Source organism: Cygnus atratus, chromosome 2 (assembly GCF_013377495.2).
Source record: "Cygnus atratus isolate AKBS03 ecotype Queensland, Australia chromosome 2, CAtr_DNAZoo_HiC_assembly, whole genome shotgun sequence".
NCBI lineage: Eukaryota > Metazoa > Chordata > Aves > Anseriformes > Anatidae > Cygnus > Cygnus atratus.
The window spans coordinates 116,330,754-116,348,169 of NC_066363.1; the positions used below are offsets into that span (position 1 = coordinate 116,330,754).

Here is a 17,416-nt window from a genome sequence, read left to right on the forward strand (position 1 = left end):
CCTTGTGTTGGAGGCAGTTCTGAAAACTTGAAAATTGTGGACACCCAGATAGTGGAAAAATGTTTTATTGTGTGTATTGACCCTAACTGTGTGTTTTATTGGGAGTGTATCCACTGGAAAATCAAAATGAGGAGAACTAATCTGTAAAATGTAATGTTCCTGTATGTTTCTGTCTCTCAGGGTCAAAGCATGCATATTCCATATGTCCTATGGCTTGTCACTTGGCAAAACTGTATCCTGATTCTTGGCAAAACTGAGCATTCCTTTATTCTCTGCAGGGGAGGGCTGGCTGAGAGGTTATGTCGGCTGCAGAACAGAGAAAGATCTGCCATTAGTTTTTGGAGACATCAGTATATTTCAGATGCTAAAATCCCATCAGGTAAGAACTGTTATACGTATGCTATTACGTGAAAGCACATGGATGCATATGCACATAGCCCACAGAAGGGTACAACTGAAACCCAGATTCTCTGTGGTTTTGCCTGAATTCGGGCTAAAGTTCTCTTGATTGTAAACCATCGTATAGAGCTGAAATGAAATGTGAGCCCAAAAGACAATGTCCTAGTTCTCAAAGCACTTGAATAAAAGGGATAAAGAACTTGTTTTAAATAGCCTTTATCTACTAGACTCTTCAGAACTTCTTGCTTTCCCACATCACTTGGGAAAATGGTGTTTCCAGGTGGTAAGACAATTCAAGGTTTATTTTTTGAATGTGCAATTTATTTTATTTTATTGGTTTTTGTTTCTTCATAGCCATTTTTTCCTCTTTCCTTGACAATTTTTCTTTTGTTTGAAGTCAGCCATATTCATGGCTAATTGCTGAAATTGTGGATGACAGCAAACATGTACAAACAGAATGCAACCGTGAAATGAGCGTGAAGTATAACTATGGGGCACTTCCCTTAAAAAGAAGGGGTGAGAGTTGCACTAATTAGTTATAAGCGACTAATAGCACCATCTTTCAGTAATATTTCTTAAGAGATAATAGGTTCATAGAGTCAAAGTGTAAAGAAACAATTTTTTTTTATCAATTTGTGTGTGCGTGAATGTAGGCTATGAAATTTCAAGCATTTATTCTGTATTAAGCCCGATAATTGTTTCTGAGCACATATTAACTTTGTTTATTTTCCAGCAAGTCCTCTGGTCTTAATTTGAAAACATGCAAATGCAGGAATCTATCACTTGCCTTGAGGCCTTGAGAGCTTGTCCTTAATTCCACTCACATTTATTTTATTTTGTTTTTATTTTTTTCTCCCAAATCTGAGTTTGTCTGGCTTCAGTTCCCATCTTTTGTTTTATATAAAGCCTTTCTCCATTAGATTAAAGAGCTCTTTAGGGTATGGCATTTTCCCTCTCTGGCACTTACATAGCAAAATCATGCTGCCTCACAAGTTTCATAAACTCAGCAGACTGAACTCTTTAATGTTCTCTACAGCATTTTCTCCAGTCGTCAAGTGATTTGCATGGCTCTTTACTGCACGCTCTCAAACTTTTCAGCATGGTCTTAGAAACAAAGGCAGCGACTCTGTATGTATCCCTTCAGTTTTAGTCTCATCAAAACCATCGCCCAGATCCTGCTGATTTCTGAGATCCAGTTCCCCACTCTCTAGTTACCATTTGTGTTTCTTTAATTTAGATATAGGAAAGTCATTGATGAAACCATTTAATAGTGTGTTTACTTTCAAATCCTGCTGGCACTGCTGTTACTTAATTATGATTTTCCACTTACAAAAAGCTTTAACTGTAATTCACAAAGTTAGTTATCTGAAATATTTTTTTTTGCATTCCACTGAAAGAGTACGTTATTGATAGTGAAAATGTCTGTTATTTCATAAGAATGTTTTATGATTTTAAGCCCTTACTAATTCTGAAGGAGTCAAACCCAAACTGTTGACTAAAGCTGGTCTCACAGTTTCTCACAGCAGCATTAGAGAGCTTATATCCTGTAATCACTTGCATGCAGCGTATTCAAAATGTCACCTATGTGGAATGGCACAAAATGTATTTCTGGTCTTAATTCCTTAATTTTTTGCCCAGTGATTTTGCCTAGATCTGATGTCAAGGTAGCTGCTCTCCATTCACTGCGAGTCACAGTTTTTGCCCTTGCTGAACATCATCATCTTTTCAGTCTTCTGGAATTTCCCTGGTATTTGAAGACTTGCTAGAAAGTAATATCAGGGACCCAGAAATACCTTTAGCCAACTCTTTTCAGAACTGCTATGTTGAAAATCATGCAGGCACACTCACTTAAAACTGATCAAGGCTTCTACATGTCGTTTATCCTCCTGAGTTACTAATGAACAGGAATCTACTTCCACATCCTTATTCCTTATGTGGTATGAGGACATCCTCTTGCTTTTTCTGAAATAAAGAACAGAAACTGATATTGAATGGGTCTTTTTTTTTTTTTTTTCTTCCCACTGCTCTCTACAGTAATGGATCTGCAACATGGCTCATATTCTTTTTGTCCTAGCTTCCCATGTCATTACAAAAACTTGTTTGGCTGCTCACCAGTCTGCTAGACGTTAACTCTTAGGCTGAAATATTCCATGCTAAACATCTGCCCCTGGCTGGATTCCTTTCTTTGATTATTTTTCTTGCTTTCTTTCAGAAAATGAGTCAGAATTAGTTAGTGTTTTCTGAGAAAAAGGCTATGGGGAAAATACCTTGTTCTATTCTAAAGTACATTTTTAAAATTCAGGTGAGTCTGTCTTCAAGATGATTTAGTTTTGACAGCAGATGAACAGCTTCTGGGATATGTTCTGGGATATTTTACCATCGTGGTGAAAATGTACAGGTATTTGGGCAAGTTAGAAATCATTAGGGCACTACTTTCTGCTTCATTTACCCCGCAAACATTTGCCAAAGCATGCAACTAAATTTCAGAAAGGTGCTGGATATACCATAATTTAGGAATATACTTCAACTTCACAACCTACCTTTCATTTCCAATAGCCAGTCCTTACTCCAAAGTATGACTATGACAAAATTACCAGTAAAATAGCTGTGGTAGTATTTGCGAGATATTTTTTTCATCCGGGGCAAAATTTGTTTTGAATAGTTCTTTTCTTAGAATAGTCAAACAGTTTCATGTCACCAAAATAAAATTGGTGTTTGGTTGGGAAAATGTCAGTCTGAATGGCTGAAATTTTAGTAATGTATCTAGATAACCTTACAATTGCTTCTAGTCCAGAAGTGTGATGTGTCAGCAAAGCAAAAGCCTACCACTTTCATCTTTTTAGGTTCACACTAAGGGTCTCTCACTGATCTGAGATTCTTCTTGGATTTATTTCCCTATGTTTTGCCCGGTAATATTTCTAAACCACACAATTTCCAGGACTGCTTCTGACTTCGGCAACAGAAGTACGGGAAAGAACTTATCAAATGACAAACTTACATGATTTGTGGAAGGAGCCTGAAGATTAATGTGGAGCATTGAAGTAACCTAGTTGCTGTAAGAGCTGTCAAGTCATTTTGGTTATTCGATAGACGTGCAGACCAGGAGTTCATCGTTAAGGCAAAGGGGAGCAATTTCAAGTGAGATCAGTCTGAAGTCTTATTTCCATCTGAGACCTAAGGAAAAATGTTTCCAGAACTGTGGGCTGCGCCTCTCTTCTTGTTGAGCATTTCATGTTACAGAATTTTATGCTTTTGTTTTGCTGTTTTTTGGTTTTAGGTTGTATCAACATCCACATTATCCCCCAAAAAACGCACTTCTTTTTGGCTTTAAGTTTTTCGAATTCCTTTGCTTGCTCCTGTGACCTCTTTTGGTAAATAACCATTGTGGTTTGGCTGCTTCTTGGTCACTGGGATGAATCACTACCTCAGAAAAGAGCGCCTCCTTTCAGCATGCATTTTCTGTTTATTTTTTCTGTAGTGCTCGGGGGTCTCACTTGTGTCTGAATCACTCCTCGGGGCAGAAGAAGTTCTGTGCTTTCCACATTTTGACAATTCTGGAGTTAAGTTCGGCAGCCTACCCCTGTGTTGGGGTGAGTGACGGCAGTCTTGCTGAAAGTGCAGACACAGGTGGAAATGAGGATATCGTACAGCAGAAAGAAGTGGGGGAAGAAGGCCGTTACTCTTAATTGGGTCTTCCTGATTGGTAATTCCACTTCTGTAATTAACCTAACCCTGTCACTGAGGCCTGAAAGGAGGTACCATAGAAGCTTGCCTTGCACTGCACAGCACAGCACAGCGCTAGTTGGATGCTCCTGTGGTTTGGGATGTCAGGCTCTTCTCCACAAATCCGTAACGGCTTGTTCTTCACAAGATGTAACAGGGAGGCTAAAAGGTGTACAGCCATCATAAGAGCAAGGCTCCGTTCAGTCAAGCTGGTGGTTGGAGAGTGCTATGTGAAAAGGCTTTTAGACCATTTGCAAGCTTTTTTTTTTTTTTTTTTTTTAATTTCCCCTCCTGTATTCTGTGCTGCAACTTCCCTGTGAAGTTTCCTGTTTGGGCAAAGAGATCTGGACAGTTGAGAGAGAGAGGGAGGGAGGAGGAAAAAAAAACGAACTTTAAAACCTTTTCCTGTCAACATCTGCTGGTTATGTGGGGATTGCATGAGGCAGAAGGAAGAAAAATAGTGCTTTTCTGAGTTATGTTCTGAAGACTCTCCTGTCCATAGGAGAAGACACAAACAAGATTTAAAGCAAACTCATGCAGATTCTTTTCAAAAGTAACTTCTGAAATCTCACTTTCCATGCATTTTGTTTTCTGCTCTTTGTTTTTCGTGCAGTAATTATCAAAATGGTTCTTTACTGAAAATGCCGACACATATTATTCTGTAGAGTTCATAATCTGATATAAGATAACTGGAATTTGTTGGTCTGATTTGGGACGAACATTTTGTGATTGGGTTATAATTGAATTTGAGTAATAAATCGATAATAACCCCAAACCATCAGCATTTCCTTTGAAACAGCACTTCTCCCCCCCGCCCCTTCCTCTTGCGGGGAAGTGACCTTCAAGGGACTGAAGCGAGAGGAGCACGTGAGGAGAAGAGGGTGAAGCCTTGAAGATGAAGATGGGGTATCGTGTGTAATAGTGCATTTTCAAGGAGGCTGAAAGGCTTACAAATGAGGATATAAACAATCACTCCCCCACCTTCTAGTTTCAGTGACTAGTTACGATGTGGGGGAAGAAAGGATTTGAGCAGCTTGGATGTGATGAGACTTGCACAAAAATTTATGTCTGTGGATGAAGAAAACAAGGATAGTCCTTAACATGCTTTCCTTTTACCATGCAAAATGTTTCTATAAATACAAAAGTCTGAGCTTTGTTAGTTATTGCTTATTTTCTTAGTTCTTGATAATTTCATTAGTTATTAGTTAATACTATAATTTAGAGAAGTGGCAAGTGGCCAGATTTCTGTTTGTCATTTTTTGCTAGCCAAATGTCTGAACTTGTCACAGAGGGAAAAATCAGATGTAAACTTGTCTTTTTCAAACAAGAATTCTTTGTATTGTTTTTTTTTTCTTGTGAGAAACAATAATGGCATACACAATCAGTTTAAGTAGCTTACATATGTTGTTATAAAGAATGTATAATGTTTAAAGTAGGGCCAAATTCAGCAGCCTCTTTTTAAATTAATGTAGATGTGGCAAGAAGCCATCATGCCTGCAAGACTTGGTATGTTTTGGAGAAAAATCTTTTTGAATGGCTTCAGAAGTTACCAGCCCAGGAAGAATAACAATATGTATGGGTGGTAATAGCAAACAGATGTTTTTGTACAGGCTGTGAAAATGTTGGAATCTCAGTGCTGCCTCCTGGCTTTAAACGTTGCCTTTTGGATTGGAAGGGTCTGCTCAGTGTATATCGGCTTGCTGAGTTTGTTATGCATACACCTGCAGGCTTTTACGTGAAAGAGAAGGGAGAATGATAATGGGATGTCAAGCAAAAGAACACATTTTCTTTTGATTTATGCCTGTGATTTGACATTTTATACTTCTGACACTTGAGAATGAAAGTAAAACGTTGTGGCCTGAACCAGAAAATGTAGGCTTGGCTATTCTTCCACTGCAGATAGTAAGTGCTGTCCCAGGAGGGTGTCTAGTACTGCAGTTTTGAAACCTGCGTTAGACAATTAGAAATTAAATATTGTTGGGATAAAATAATGCCTTTGAAAAAATAATTGAGGGACAAATCTGGAAGTGTGTTGCTAATTTACTTTATTAAACAAGGCATAATTTTTTTTGTTTGCTTCATACTTCCATAATGTAGATCTGATCAAGCCATCAGAACGAAACACATTCATACTTTCATTCTTAGTACAGTAAGTACTGTTAACAACATTAATTGCGCAAGATTTTGTATTTTCAGAGGGAAATGTTACTACGTAAAAGCTTTTAGCTGGGATTAATAGAACTTTGATCTGAGCGTAACACCACCTGTATTTCTTGTAGTTCGTATTTCTGAAGAACTTGCCATTTAACTAGAAATATAACTTAACGTTCCAGACGCATTATTTAGAAATATCTGCGATGTTAGGTACAGTACAAATCTGCTTCTAAACTGCACTTCATCTATATGATCTGCGTTTGATAACTCTGAGTGAAAGTAATAGTAATTTGTGTAAAAGCATCTGTCCTCCTATATCATTCAGATACCATTAAGTTCAAGAATCGTATGTTGTGACAAGTTAACTGGTAAGATCAAATGCAGGTTGTTCTGACTGCCTTTGCACACACACAAAAAAATACTTGTTAGCTATTTTTTTATAAGTAACATGACTTAAAGCAATCTCATCCTTCTCCCCATCTCTTGGATTTTCTTATGAGTTTGCTTGTGGTTGTTTGGTTTTTTTTTGAGGGGTGTTGTTGGGAACTCTTTACTTGTCTGAATGTCATTTTTAATTGATTTGAAAGGAAGGTACTGAAGTACTCTTCCTTTTGCATCTTACCCTGCTTGCTTTGTTTTTCTTTCATCCACGTGACTTATGGTGCAAGTCTTGTGGCTGAGGAGTTTGTGAAGCATTCCTTTCTCTGACTGTTACTTTCTCATTCTGGCTTTGCGTGATAGTTCACATGTATGTTTACTGGTTAATGTGCATGCTCTTTATTAGTAGAAACTTTTTACTATTGCAGTAATAATGCTTTCCACTATGCTTTTCTTCATGCTCACATATGAGTAATTTTTTATCAAAATGCTCAATGGAGCAGAGTTGTTCACAGTTTGCCATTATATTAAACAACAACTTTTTCTGTGTTTGTGAGATCTGTGTGCTTGCAATTCACTGTTTTCAGCATTGGTACTTTGGCCTTCATGAAAACTTATTTCTACCTCGTGTCATGTATGATTGTTATATTCAGACTGGAGATGGGCACATCACATCCTTCAGCCCTGTGGGTACGACACATTCTGTGAACATTGCAAGATTTTTAAGTTCTCATGGAAAAATGGAAAATTCAAAAATTCAGAAGTAACCACTGCCATAAATCCGGCCTGCCTTTCGTTTCACAGAACTTTTTGACCTTGCCGATACTGCTTTTTTTTTTTTTTCCTTCTGCTATTGTCATTACTTCTGCGGAGACAAGTCCTTTTCTCCTCCTCCCTAGAGAGGGAGGTTTTCTGTACAGGCAGTGACAGCAGCACAGTGTCATCACATCCCAGGAACGCCCAGTGTTGGAAGCTCCATCTGCTTCCTTCCTCTCTGAACCATGGCAAGCTTGAGCTGACACGCACAGAGGCACATTGGGTATCCCAGCTAGCACATTCAAATCATAGAGCTCACAGCAACTTAACCCCACTCCTGCTTCCTGTTCAGGTGTTACACACTCCAGCTTGTTCTCCTGAAGCATTTATCTCCATCCCGTAGGTCCTGTAGGGAGTAGTATTGTAGTTCTGTCACTTTACTGTAAAGATAAATTGCTCCATATGAGGGCTTTCCATTCAAGACTACAGGTGCTCTTTTTGAGCGCTGGATCAGTAAGTAACATTTTAGCAAAATTCACTTGAGCAAGGTGAAACTGCATGTAGTCTTAATGTCAATGTAGTAGTGTCAACTGCATGTAGTCTGATGTCAACATTTGATGCATTTCCCTACATCGATGGACCCTGTGCTTGCAGTGTGTTCAGCTTCCCACCTCTGTGCAGCAAAAGAAAATGGAGACTGCGTTAAAATATGCAGTCCCCAAGAGATCGTCATTTCTATTTTTTTCTCGTTTGTCTGTCTCATCGGTAGTTACGGAGTTGTTAAAGCGAGCTTTAGAGTTGTATTTCAGGCACCAAAGCCAGAATGTCTGAACATAATTTTATTTTAGGATTGTGCTCCTCCGTGTTTTTACTTTTCTTCTCTCAAAAGTTCGTTCTGGTTGTTAAGAGTCAATGCAGAATAGCTTCCTTCTTAGTCTACCTCCTAGGCTGCCCTTGGCATGTCCAGTGAGCGCATTCTTCATGAGCATGTACATTCAGCGTTGATGCAGCTCCATGGCTTAAACATAGATGTCTGCTGTGAAGCCACCTTGTTGGGTCTGAAGATTGTCAAGAGCCTTCGCTCTGTCAGATGCCACGGAGTCGTGCTGAAGTTTTAAAAAGGCTCGACATCTCAGGGTCCACGATCTCCAAAGGAACACAGATTTTTTTTTCCTTTTTTTTAATCCTCCTGGAATTCAGGGTAATGCAAAACGTCTGCAAAATGTTGTGTTAAAACATGTGTTTTGCTGTCATGGTATATAATGAGGGGCAACATCACCCTGTGTGCTGAAGGAGGTAACAGAAATTAAAGGAACTGACCAGGGAAACCGATATACTGAGTGTGAAACTTGTCTGTTCATTTCCCATGTGTTTGAAATTTTGTGGATGAACTGAACTACTTCGTGGCCAGGTTCCACACTGGAGTGAGAGAGCAATATCCCAGAGGTCATCTGGAGTTAGACAATTAACGTGGGACATGAGGGCAGGTTTGCGAAGTGTTCAAACCAAAAATTCATCTAGCTTAGGATCTTAGCAGTGGCAAGAGCTAGCAGAATGCCTGGGAAAACTTAGAACAGGGCTAACACTTCATGTTATTTTTTTGAAGTATCCTCCCAGTTTGCAAAGATCTCTGACTCAGGGACTGTCTGTCTGAACCAGAGCTAGTAACTGCGTTCTTAGTAGTTCTGAATTTTTTTTTTCCTCCTACCAGGAAGTTACTGGTTGTTTTTCTGAACCCGTGCATAAAATGTAGACCTGTTTTGATTGCATAATTGGGAAATGCCAGGCTTTCTTTTTCAGAAAGTATGACCAAGACCTTTGCCAAATTTGTTCAATTATTACTGTTGCCAAAAAGACTTCTCTGTTGGATTTCTAAGGTTCTGCTGACAGTAGCAGTGAGTGGTCGATGTCCCGTTTGCCTGGTTTTGGATGATTTTTTTTATCTGTCTCCGAGGAGCCTGACGTTGTTTCTGGCAGTGTGTCTGCGCATGCTGGTGGGGTGGTGCCAAATCTCCCTTACATCAGGGAGACTGGATGGCTTCTTCTCAGAGCTTCTCCTCCCTCGGCTGTAGGTGAGGGAGGTTCTTGTCAATAATGGAGAGGTTTCTCCAGAGCCTCTTCCCTGCCTAAATGGCTTGTTCCTCCCCTAGTTAGCTTCTCCTGCTGGTTTCACTTGTTCTGGACCGCTAGTGAGATCTGGAGGAATTCATTAGTTTCATCACAGTCCCCACCTAGCAGCGATTTCTGTTTGTTGCCTTCCAGTGATTTCTGCTTATTGTAGCAAAGTGTTCCGCAAAGGGGCTGATGTGAAATTTATGGGTGAAAACTGCCCCAGCTCATCACTGGTACTGGACTTTTCTTGTTGATCACAGGAGGGCTGGAGTACCTTTTGAACCACTAGCAGCCAGCACGTTGTTGCATGTCTTTGAAGGTTTCTCCTCTTACTGACAATTCTGTGAAGAATTTTCTGTGAAGAAGTGGAGGAGCGTTACAAGCTCTGGTGGCTCCTTTTAAAAGTTCACAGTCAACCAGCTTTTGACCAGATTTATTGGTGCTTTTCTTTCTCTTTGTGGCATCTCAAGCTTTGCATACCAGGGATTGATTTACACTTCACACTCCCGGGATGTTTAAGCTCTGTCTTTATATTCTTGGGGTCACGTCCTTCAAATGCTTCTCTACTCTTTGTCAGTGGATGTCTTCTCTGACTTTCTAGCCGACTGTTCAAAGACGACTGCAAGATGCTGTTGCAAAGGCATCTGGCAGGAACGATGAGCTTTGTTAAGCAGTCCTCAAATTGCTGCTCAAGCGAAGGATTTCTAAATGCATCCAGACAGCGCTCTCTGTGAATGTGCATGGGGTTTGTCTCTCGATGGGAAAAGAAAGGTTACCTTCAAGTAAGGAAACTGAAGTTTTTGAAAGGAGCAGTCTGTAGGTACTTGTAGTTCTTATTCCTTCTCTGGGTGCTGAAGGAGTTTCTCAAGTACAGTCCAACCTGGGCACCACAAGGGAAGACAAGTAACTGGATGCCATTGGCAAATATGCAGTCCCAAGTTTGAGTTTCAAACTGTCTTTATCCAGCCTGGTTGGGCTGCCATTGGGCAGAGCAATCGTCCCTCTGTCCCTTCATTCCCCCCTTTCCGCTGTTCATCATTTGTTCTTTCCTTTCCCTAATATCTGCTCTTGTGCCTCGGTGGCATTGCAGTTAGCTGGATTAGCATATTGATTTTGGTTTAAAAAAAAAAAAAGTAGTGCCGAAGAAATACATTTAAAAGCTCTAGACAGCAGAGTGGGACATGAAGGAATGTGCGATGTAGACATGAGCAGGACTGCACCACAGTTGCTGCTTGAACTTTTTTTTAATTCTGGATACTGCCATGAAACCTGCACATCTGCAGGTTTGAATTTCTCGGGCTGTAATTCTGTTTTGCAAGTGAAACGAAGTGAATGAGGGCTTCAGCAAGCAAGAACTTCTGTGAATTATCCAAGGGTGAAAGAGAACATGGCAAAACCTTAAAGTAAGCTTTTCACACGAATGAACAAACAAGTAAACTTCTCTGGAAGCTGTAGAAGTTGCAGTGATCCAGCCCATCTCCTCACCCACAAATTCTCCCTTCAATGCACAGCCACATATGTTTGATTTATTTTTGATTGGCATAACAATGCAAGAGCCAAATGAATTAAAAATCAAGCTATGTTCTGAACTTTGGTGTTTCATCACGTGCCAGGAATCCAAAGTGCTTTGCCGTGTTGTTCGAGAGAGCGTTCTATCAGCAGCAGTAATAATAATTTGAGTAATTAAATTAAACTATCTCTGTGCATCTAAATAAACAAATAGATTGTGGTTCTGTAGAATGTGCGTGTGTGCCAAGTTTGAGACTTGGATAGTTGTTGAAATGGTGCTGCTTTTAATGTGGAGGCATTCTGCTTCATTTAGTATCGGCTCCCAGTGTTTGGGCCAACTTTGACTGACTTACAAGAAACTCGGGTGGCTTGGCAGGGTTTTTTCTCCAATATCTTTCAAGAGACTTTCCTATCAATGTAGCTCTTCCTTAGTTTACCTAGTATTTTTAACTGTTTCATAGTCAGGAATATTTAAAAGATAGATATTAGGTTGCCATTCTCTTTTACAGTGATTTCTTCAAGCTGGCTTAACAGCTAACATATACACTGCTGACCAGTAAGTATTGTCATAAGATTTTGCACCTGACAAATGCACAGTCCAGAAGTGATGAAGCCTCACGAGTTGTTTTCCTGCCCCTTTTTTTTTTTTTTTTGAAACTGTTGGTGCATTTCATAATTGAAGTTAACTTTTTAGCGACTTTTTTTTTAAAGTGGATGAAAATCCAAATTGTGGAGTATGTCTAGAGGTAAATGTTCAGTTGCTTTGAAGGCTGAGGATTTTTGTGGTTGGGACGATTTGTTTATGCATTCCAGATGACTTGGGGTTGACAGAGGGCCGTAACTACAGCTAGTCAGGCAAAATGCAATTCGAGTGTGGATATCCTAAATCCTTGCCTTTAGGCATAGAAAACTAGTCCACGCGCACACTTAGCAGAAGTTTGCACATAAGCAGACCTTAGCCAGTGCAGTGAATATTTGGAGTGGCAGAGCAGTGTTGCAGCTTTCCCTAGGCAGGTGATAGCAGTGGCATCCATCCATCTCTCTTCATCAGCTGACCTCAGAGAACTTGGCAGCAAGGATCAGTTCTCCTACTGCTGCTCTGCCAGGAAGGGAGGTTGAGCTGCCATGATTCGGGCCGAATCCGTTCACATGTATCACTTGGGGGACTTCCTGAAGGAGCCCTTTATCCTGCTGGAAAACACCAGTTCATGGGAAACAATGCTTTGCAGAAACATCTTGCATGGGATGAAAAATTGGTTCGAATAAAAGTGGTTTTGAGAACACTTTGGTTTTATATTTCAAAATGACTTTATTTCAGTTTTTCAGTTTTAGTATAAAATGTAATAAAGACTGGGGAATACAAAACAGGGACTTTTTTTTTTTTAAATAGAATTGAACTTTATTTAATAAACCTGAAAGTTTTTAGGACCCGCTTTCTTTGGTTTGGGGTTTCTTGATTATTTTTTTTTTTTTGAAGTTTCTCATAAACTTAAAATATTTTTGACTCATTTTCCAAAGGAAAGGCATTCACAATTGTGAAATGGGCCTTAAAATAAACAAACAAATAACTAGTACAGCTCTGCTGTTAAGTTTCAGTACCACGTTCACAGTTCCTCCCCTGCTTCTCCTTTGCTGTGGGAAGACAGTAATTTATGTCAGCTGTTTTTCTCGGGATACTGTGTTTTTCCCAACACAACTTGTGGATCAAAATCAGTAGAACTGGGGTTCTGCTGCCCCTGTCCTTTAGCACTGCGCCTTTCCCCACTAACGACAGCAGCATTTAGCAGGTGGATAACCATACCTCTTCTCCTCAGTGACTAGAGTGCAAACTGGAGCAGGGCTAGGTGAGAAAGACAATAGGTCTTAGATAAATCTAAGTCTCTCTTTCACCATGTTTGTCTCTAAATGCAAATCACTTTTAGATTCTTTGTACCTAACGGGTGCTCTGTTAGCTCGGTCCCTGACAACTGTTGTTTTGGGAAAGGTCGAGCAGGGCAAACACAGCTTCACTTTCACCTTTAATGCAGTGTGATTCTTCTGTTTTCAAAATAAATGTATCTTGCTCAGTTTCTAATAAAAAAAGCTGGGAACAAAGCGAATCATTTGCAGGATGAAAAAGTTCAAATGTAGTGGGAGACGGGGGTCTCCTTTCTGTAAGAAGTTTGATTTCATCTGTATTCGGAAGAAGTACAGGTAGTATTTGGTCTCCACAGTTAAAAGTGCTTTAAAAACAACAACAAAACTTTAACATAAGTCTTTCGGTGGGCTGATGTACTGTATGCATCATATTTACGGACGTACATATGTGCATATGTACATATGTGTCATTTTTACAGGTAAGCAGAAAGCAGAGCACAGATGTTCCATGTGCCAGAATTTCTTTCCCCTCATCTAAACGTTGCATTTTTATTTTCATCTTTTAATTTCCAGATAAATCTGGTGTTTTGATTGTGAAGATCTTGGAGATGTTTGAGGAGTGTATGATCCAAGTTGCCATCTGCCAGCAGCTGGAACAGCCTCCTGCTATGACTTCATCCGACGATCTCGTTATCAATACAGTCGAACCAATACTCAAAGTCCTCTTTGCAAGAGAGACAGCAGCTCACCTGAAGAGTAGGCCCCAGGATGTCATCCACATCTATCCTCCGTGGTAAGTACAGAGAAGGGGTCACACTTGCTGTAGCCCTGCAGATCAGGGGGGGCTAGGTACAAGGCTTGTTGGGTTGCTGTAGGAAAGACCTTGGAGGGGGTGGAACGGGGCCGTCTTCTGGTCAGCCATCTGTCTCTGCCAGCTCGAGAGAATTTGACAGATACCTTAAAGATAGCTCAGATAACAACTGAATGTGTAGTGTAATGCCTCCAGTGTTGCTCTGGGCTTCAGTTTTGTTTTCACTTAATATTTTCATGTTTAGAGTGATAGAAAGGCATGAGCAATGTCTTATCAATGATAAGGCCAATAAAGTACATACCTTCTAGTAGCAAAGTAGTTCAGGAATGCTCGTCTGTTGCTGCTAGTATGGGTATAATGTTTCAGTGGAAAAGTCTGTATTAACTGTTTAGCATTCAGCAAAGAAAATATGCAGCTTAAAATGGGGAAAAAGAAGAAACGAGGGCTAACACTATTTTTATGGAATCAGTAAACACCTTCTTGGTGGTTTCACATTGCTGCTGCTGTCACTGTCTTCAGTTCTCCAAATGCCTCTGCAGAGCAGCCAGTTAACCTGTTCTAGAACTCCCTAAAACGTTTGGTCTAACTTTGTGATTTTTCTAAATTGGATTACTTTCCTGATTTTAAGGGGTAGCATAAAGTTATGACTTTTCTAGTAAAGCAGATGGCTTTTGGCAGCTGTAGGTGGGAAGGTCTGATCTTTAAAAAAAAATCAGGAAAATTTTGAAGTGGGGATATTATTCCTCTTCTCACTCTTCTCCACACAAATTGTCAAATTTGATATATTTTTCTTAAGTTTCAGCATTCATTATCTGAGTTTTAGCTTCCAACTGCAATTGAGTCCAGTCTCTAAGTGTTTTACCATATCCTTTTTTTTTTTTACAAAATAGTTCTTCCTATTTTTGTAAAGGTCTGTATCTATTTTTATCTTCAATTAATTTAATTCAATTAATTAATTAAAAGTAATCTTATTAATTTTAATCTTTAATCAAATATTTTTGACAGCTGCAAATTTTGTTTGTTTGTTTGTTTTTGGGGGGGGGGGGGGGGGGGGGGGTGGTCCATACCTGGTAATCTCTCCCTTCTCAAACGTTACTTAACTCTTTTTGGAAGAGATCCACAGATTAAGGGAATATATTTAATCTGTGGTGTATTGTTGGTACAGATGCAACTACTGGTAGTTGAGATGTAAAGAGGTCAGTAGCTAAGAGAAATACAGCTGATTATTAATCAAGTCCTAGTCTGATATGAAACATCACTGCTCTTTTTTTCGTTCATCCTACCCCTCAAGGTGCTAATGTTCGGTCTCATTTCCCCTTTCTTTACATGCTGTTGTTTCTCGAACCTACTAACTTCTATCTTAGATCAATTGTTCTCTTCAGGTTTCTTCTGTTGTTTCTGAACCATGAGGCATTGCCGTGAGACTGTATTTTTTTGTGCAGATCTTGGCCTTGGCAAAGACTTTTGAACCAGCAGAACTGTTTTGGTTAGGGTATTATTCAACATTTTCTTTCTTTTTTTCTTTTCCTGAAAAGTTGCTCTCCAGATACTTAGCATGTGTAAGTCTTAGACTGTGCTAGGTTTTTCCTCGTCAGTTCTGGGAAGATGCAACTCTGCATTGGTACAATCCTTTCCAGACTGCAAGCATCTGTAACTGTACTAGTGCTGTATTCTCATTTCTTAGAAAAAAGAAAAAAAAAAAAACTTTTCAGATGATGCAGACATGAAACTCATTCCTATACATGCGCACACACACACATATATATATATATGTGAAGTGAAATTTCTTGGGAAAACTTTGTCTGTCTGTTCCCAACAATACCACTTTTTGTTTTTGTTTTGTTTTCTTTTTTTCTTAGTAGGATGCACTTTTCGTGTAAGCAAAGAGTTATTTCATAAAACCAGAATGTTTTGGCAGGGGACATGTCTGAGTTTCCAGAATTTCTCTCCTGACCTATGTGGCTCGTAAGGTACTTTCTTACAAAGACGTTAGTAAATTGTGGCAAAATTGCCTTGTATCTCATCTCTAGTCCCATTTTCTGTTGTTTTGGAGTTATCTTAATGTTGGTTGTCCCTTTGTTCACTCAACCTGAAGTGAAAACAAGTTGGGCTGGATATTGTTAAACTATACCTACTGGCAGGAGATATGTGTGCGGGGGTTGTTTTCGATTATTATTTGGCACTTTTAGTTTACATTAATGGGAAACTGGACTTGTACACTTAATTGAAGTTTCCTCTATTATTACATTTCTAAGTTTCTATTCTGTTAAAACTCTTACTTGCGAGCTTTTAACGCTGAAATGTAGTTTCTATTACTGTGTGTTGGATATGCACTTCCGTCATTAGAACCAAATACTGGTTGTGATTAAAAACGCTCTCCTGTTGATTCAAATGTGGGGCTAAGGTAAAAACAAATGAACCAGATCTCCCCCTGCCATGGTGAAATAAGCGTATTTACTTGTCTTATTTGTATCACTAGTCAGAAACAAAGGGGAACAAACAAGGTAATAGATGCAAGGGAGATAATCCTTGACTGACCTGAGTGTGCTTGGGACACACAGCGTCGCATGCATCCTTGTCCTGTGTTTTGAAATACTTGTATGGTAAGGCAGAATGTGGCGAGACTGGGGAAATGGGTTGATTTATACGTGGATTTCTGCTGCTGTACAGTTATGTCTGGAGTGTAGAATTTTCTGATATCTTCAAAATTATACACCAGAATTATTTTCTTACAGGTACGTGCTTTGTGCTTTCTGACCAGGCTCTTGAGTAAGTAGGTAAGGTAGCAGATACATGGGCTGCTGGCTTCTGCTTGTGCCCTGTATTCACAAGCAAAGCCTGAATGCATTGTTCTGGAGCCTTTGCAATATTAGACTTTGCTTTTCTAATTGCATTTATTTCTAATCTAATAAATATCTGTGGTAGGAACTCAGTGCACAGTTTGGTGTGTGGAATGTCTCTGGCAGAAGGCTTACATAAATACTTTGGGAAGCAGTGTTTAGAGATTTGTTGATATGTTTGTTGGTATTTGTTTGCATACAGACTCCCGTGACACTTAAGCACTGGAATGCAAGCCAATTAATTTAGAAAATAAAATATTGACAGAAAGCCAGTTATAAGTATCTTATCAACCTGGACATTATTCATGAGAGTAGTTTCACTGACTTCAGAGTGACTGTGTGTTCAAGTAAGAATTTGTAGGATTGAGCCTGGATTTCTCTATAACTGGACATGGGTTTCTTCAGCCCAAAGTCTAGCATCTTAACATGTATAATTGTCACTTGCCATGGGGAAAAAAACTCCAATAGGCTGATGAACATTTTGAAACCAGTGTGTCTGGTGGAGCAAAGAACTCAGCTGCCTGTCCTCTGAGCCATCTGATGCGAGCTGCTCTGATCTTGAGGCTGTATAGATGCATTATTGCAGTGCTGTACTGGTTAAATAAAGCCTATTAACTTGGATGCATGACATGAAAGCAGTTGCGTGTTTTGGGCTGGAGCTGGTTTGTGTCTGGCCAGCTGGGAACACAAGAGGCAAAAGAACTCAGCCCTGCCTGCCCCTGCCTGTGCAGGCTTGTCTTTCGTTGTCTTTGCAGTGCCTGAGCAATTTCTTGGATTAAGAATTTGAATGAACACCCCATAATTTTTACAAACTTATTCTGAATCATTAAGTGTTTTTAACAGTTGGAAAAGGAAAAGCTTATTACTGAGTGTAATT

At 39.6% G+C, this 17,416-nt stretch overlaps 1 protein-coding gene across 2 annotated transcripts in view; it reads left to right on the forward strand.

The window, feature by feature from the left end:
* Positions 1-17,416, forward strand: part of SPIDR (scaffold protein involved in DNA repair) — a 201,775-nt gene that overhangs the window by 64,056 nt on the left and 120,303 nt on the right. For both annotated transcript variants that reach the window (XM_035553156.2, XM_035553157.2), the window contains 2 exons: positions 279-379; positions 13,462-13,681. In XM_035553156.2, coding sequence (XP_035409049.1) covers positions 279-379; positions 13,462-13,681 — 321 coding nt within the window. The remainder of the gene's footprint in view (positions 1-278; positions 380-13,461; positions 13,682-17,416) is intronic.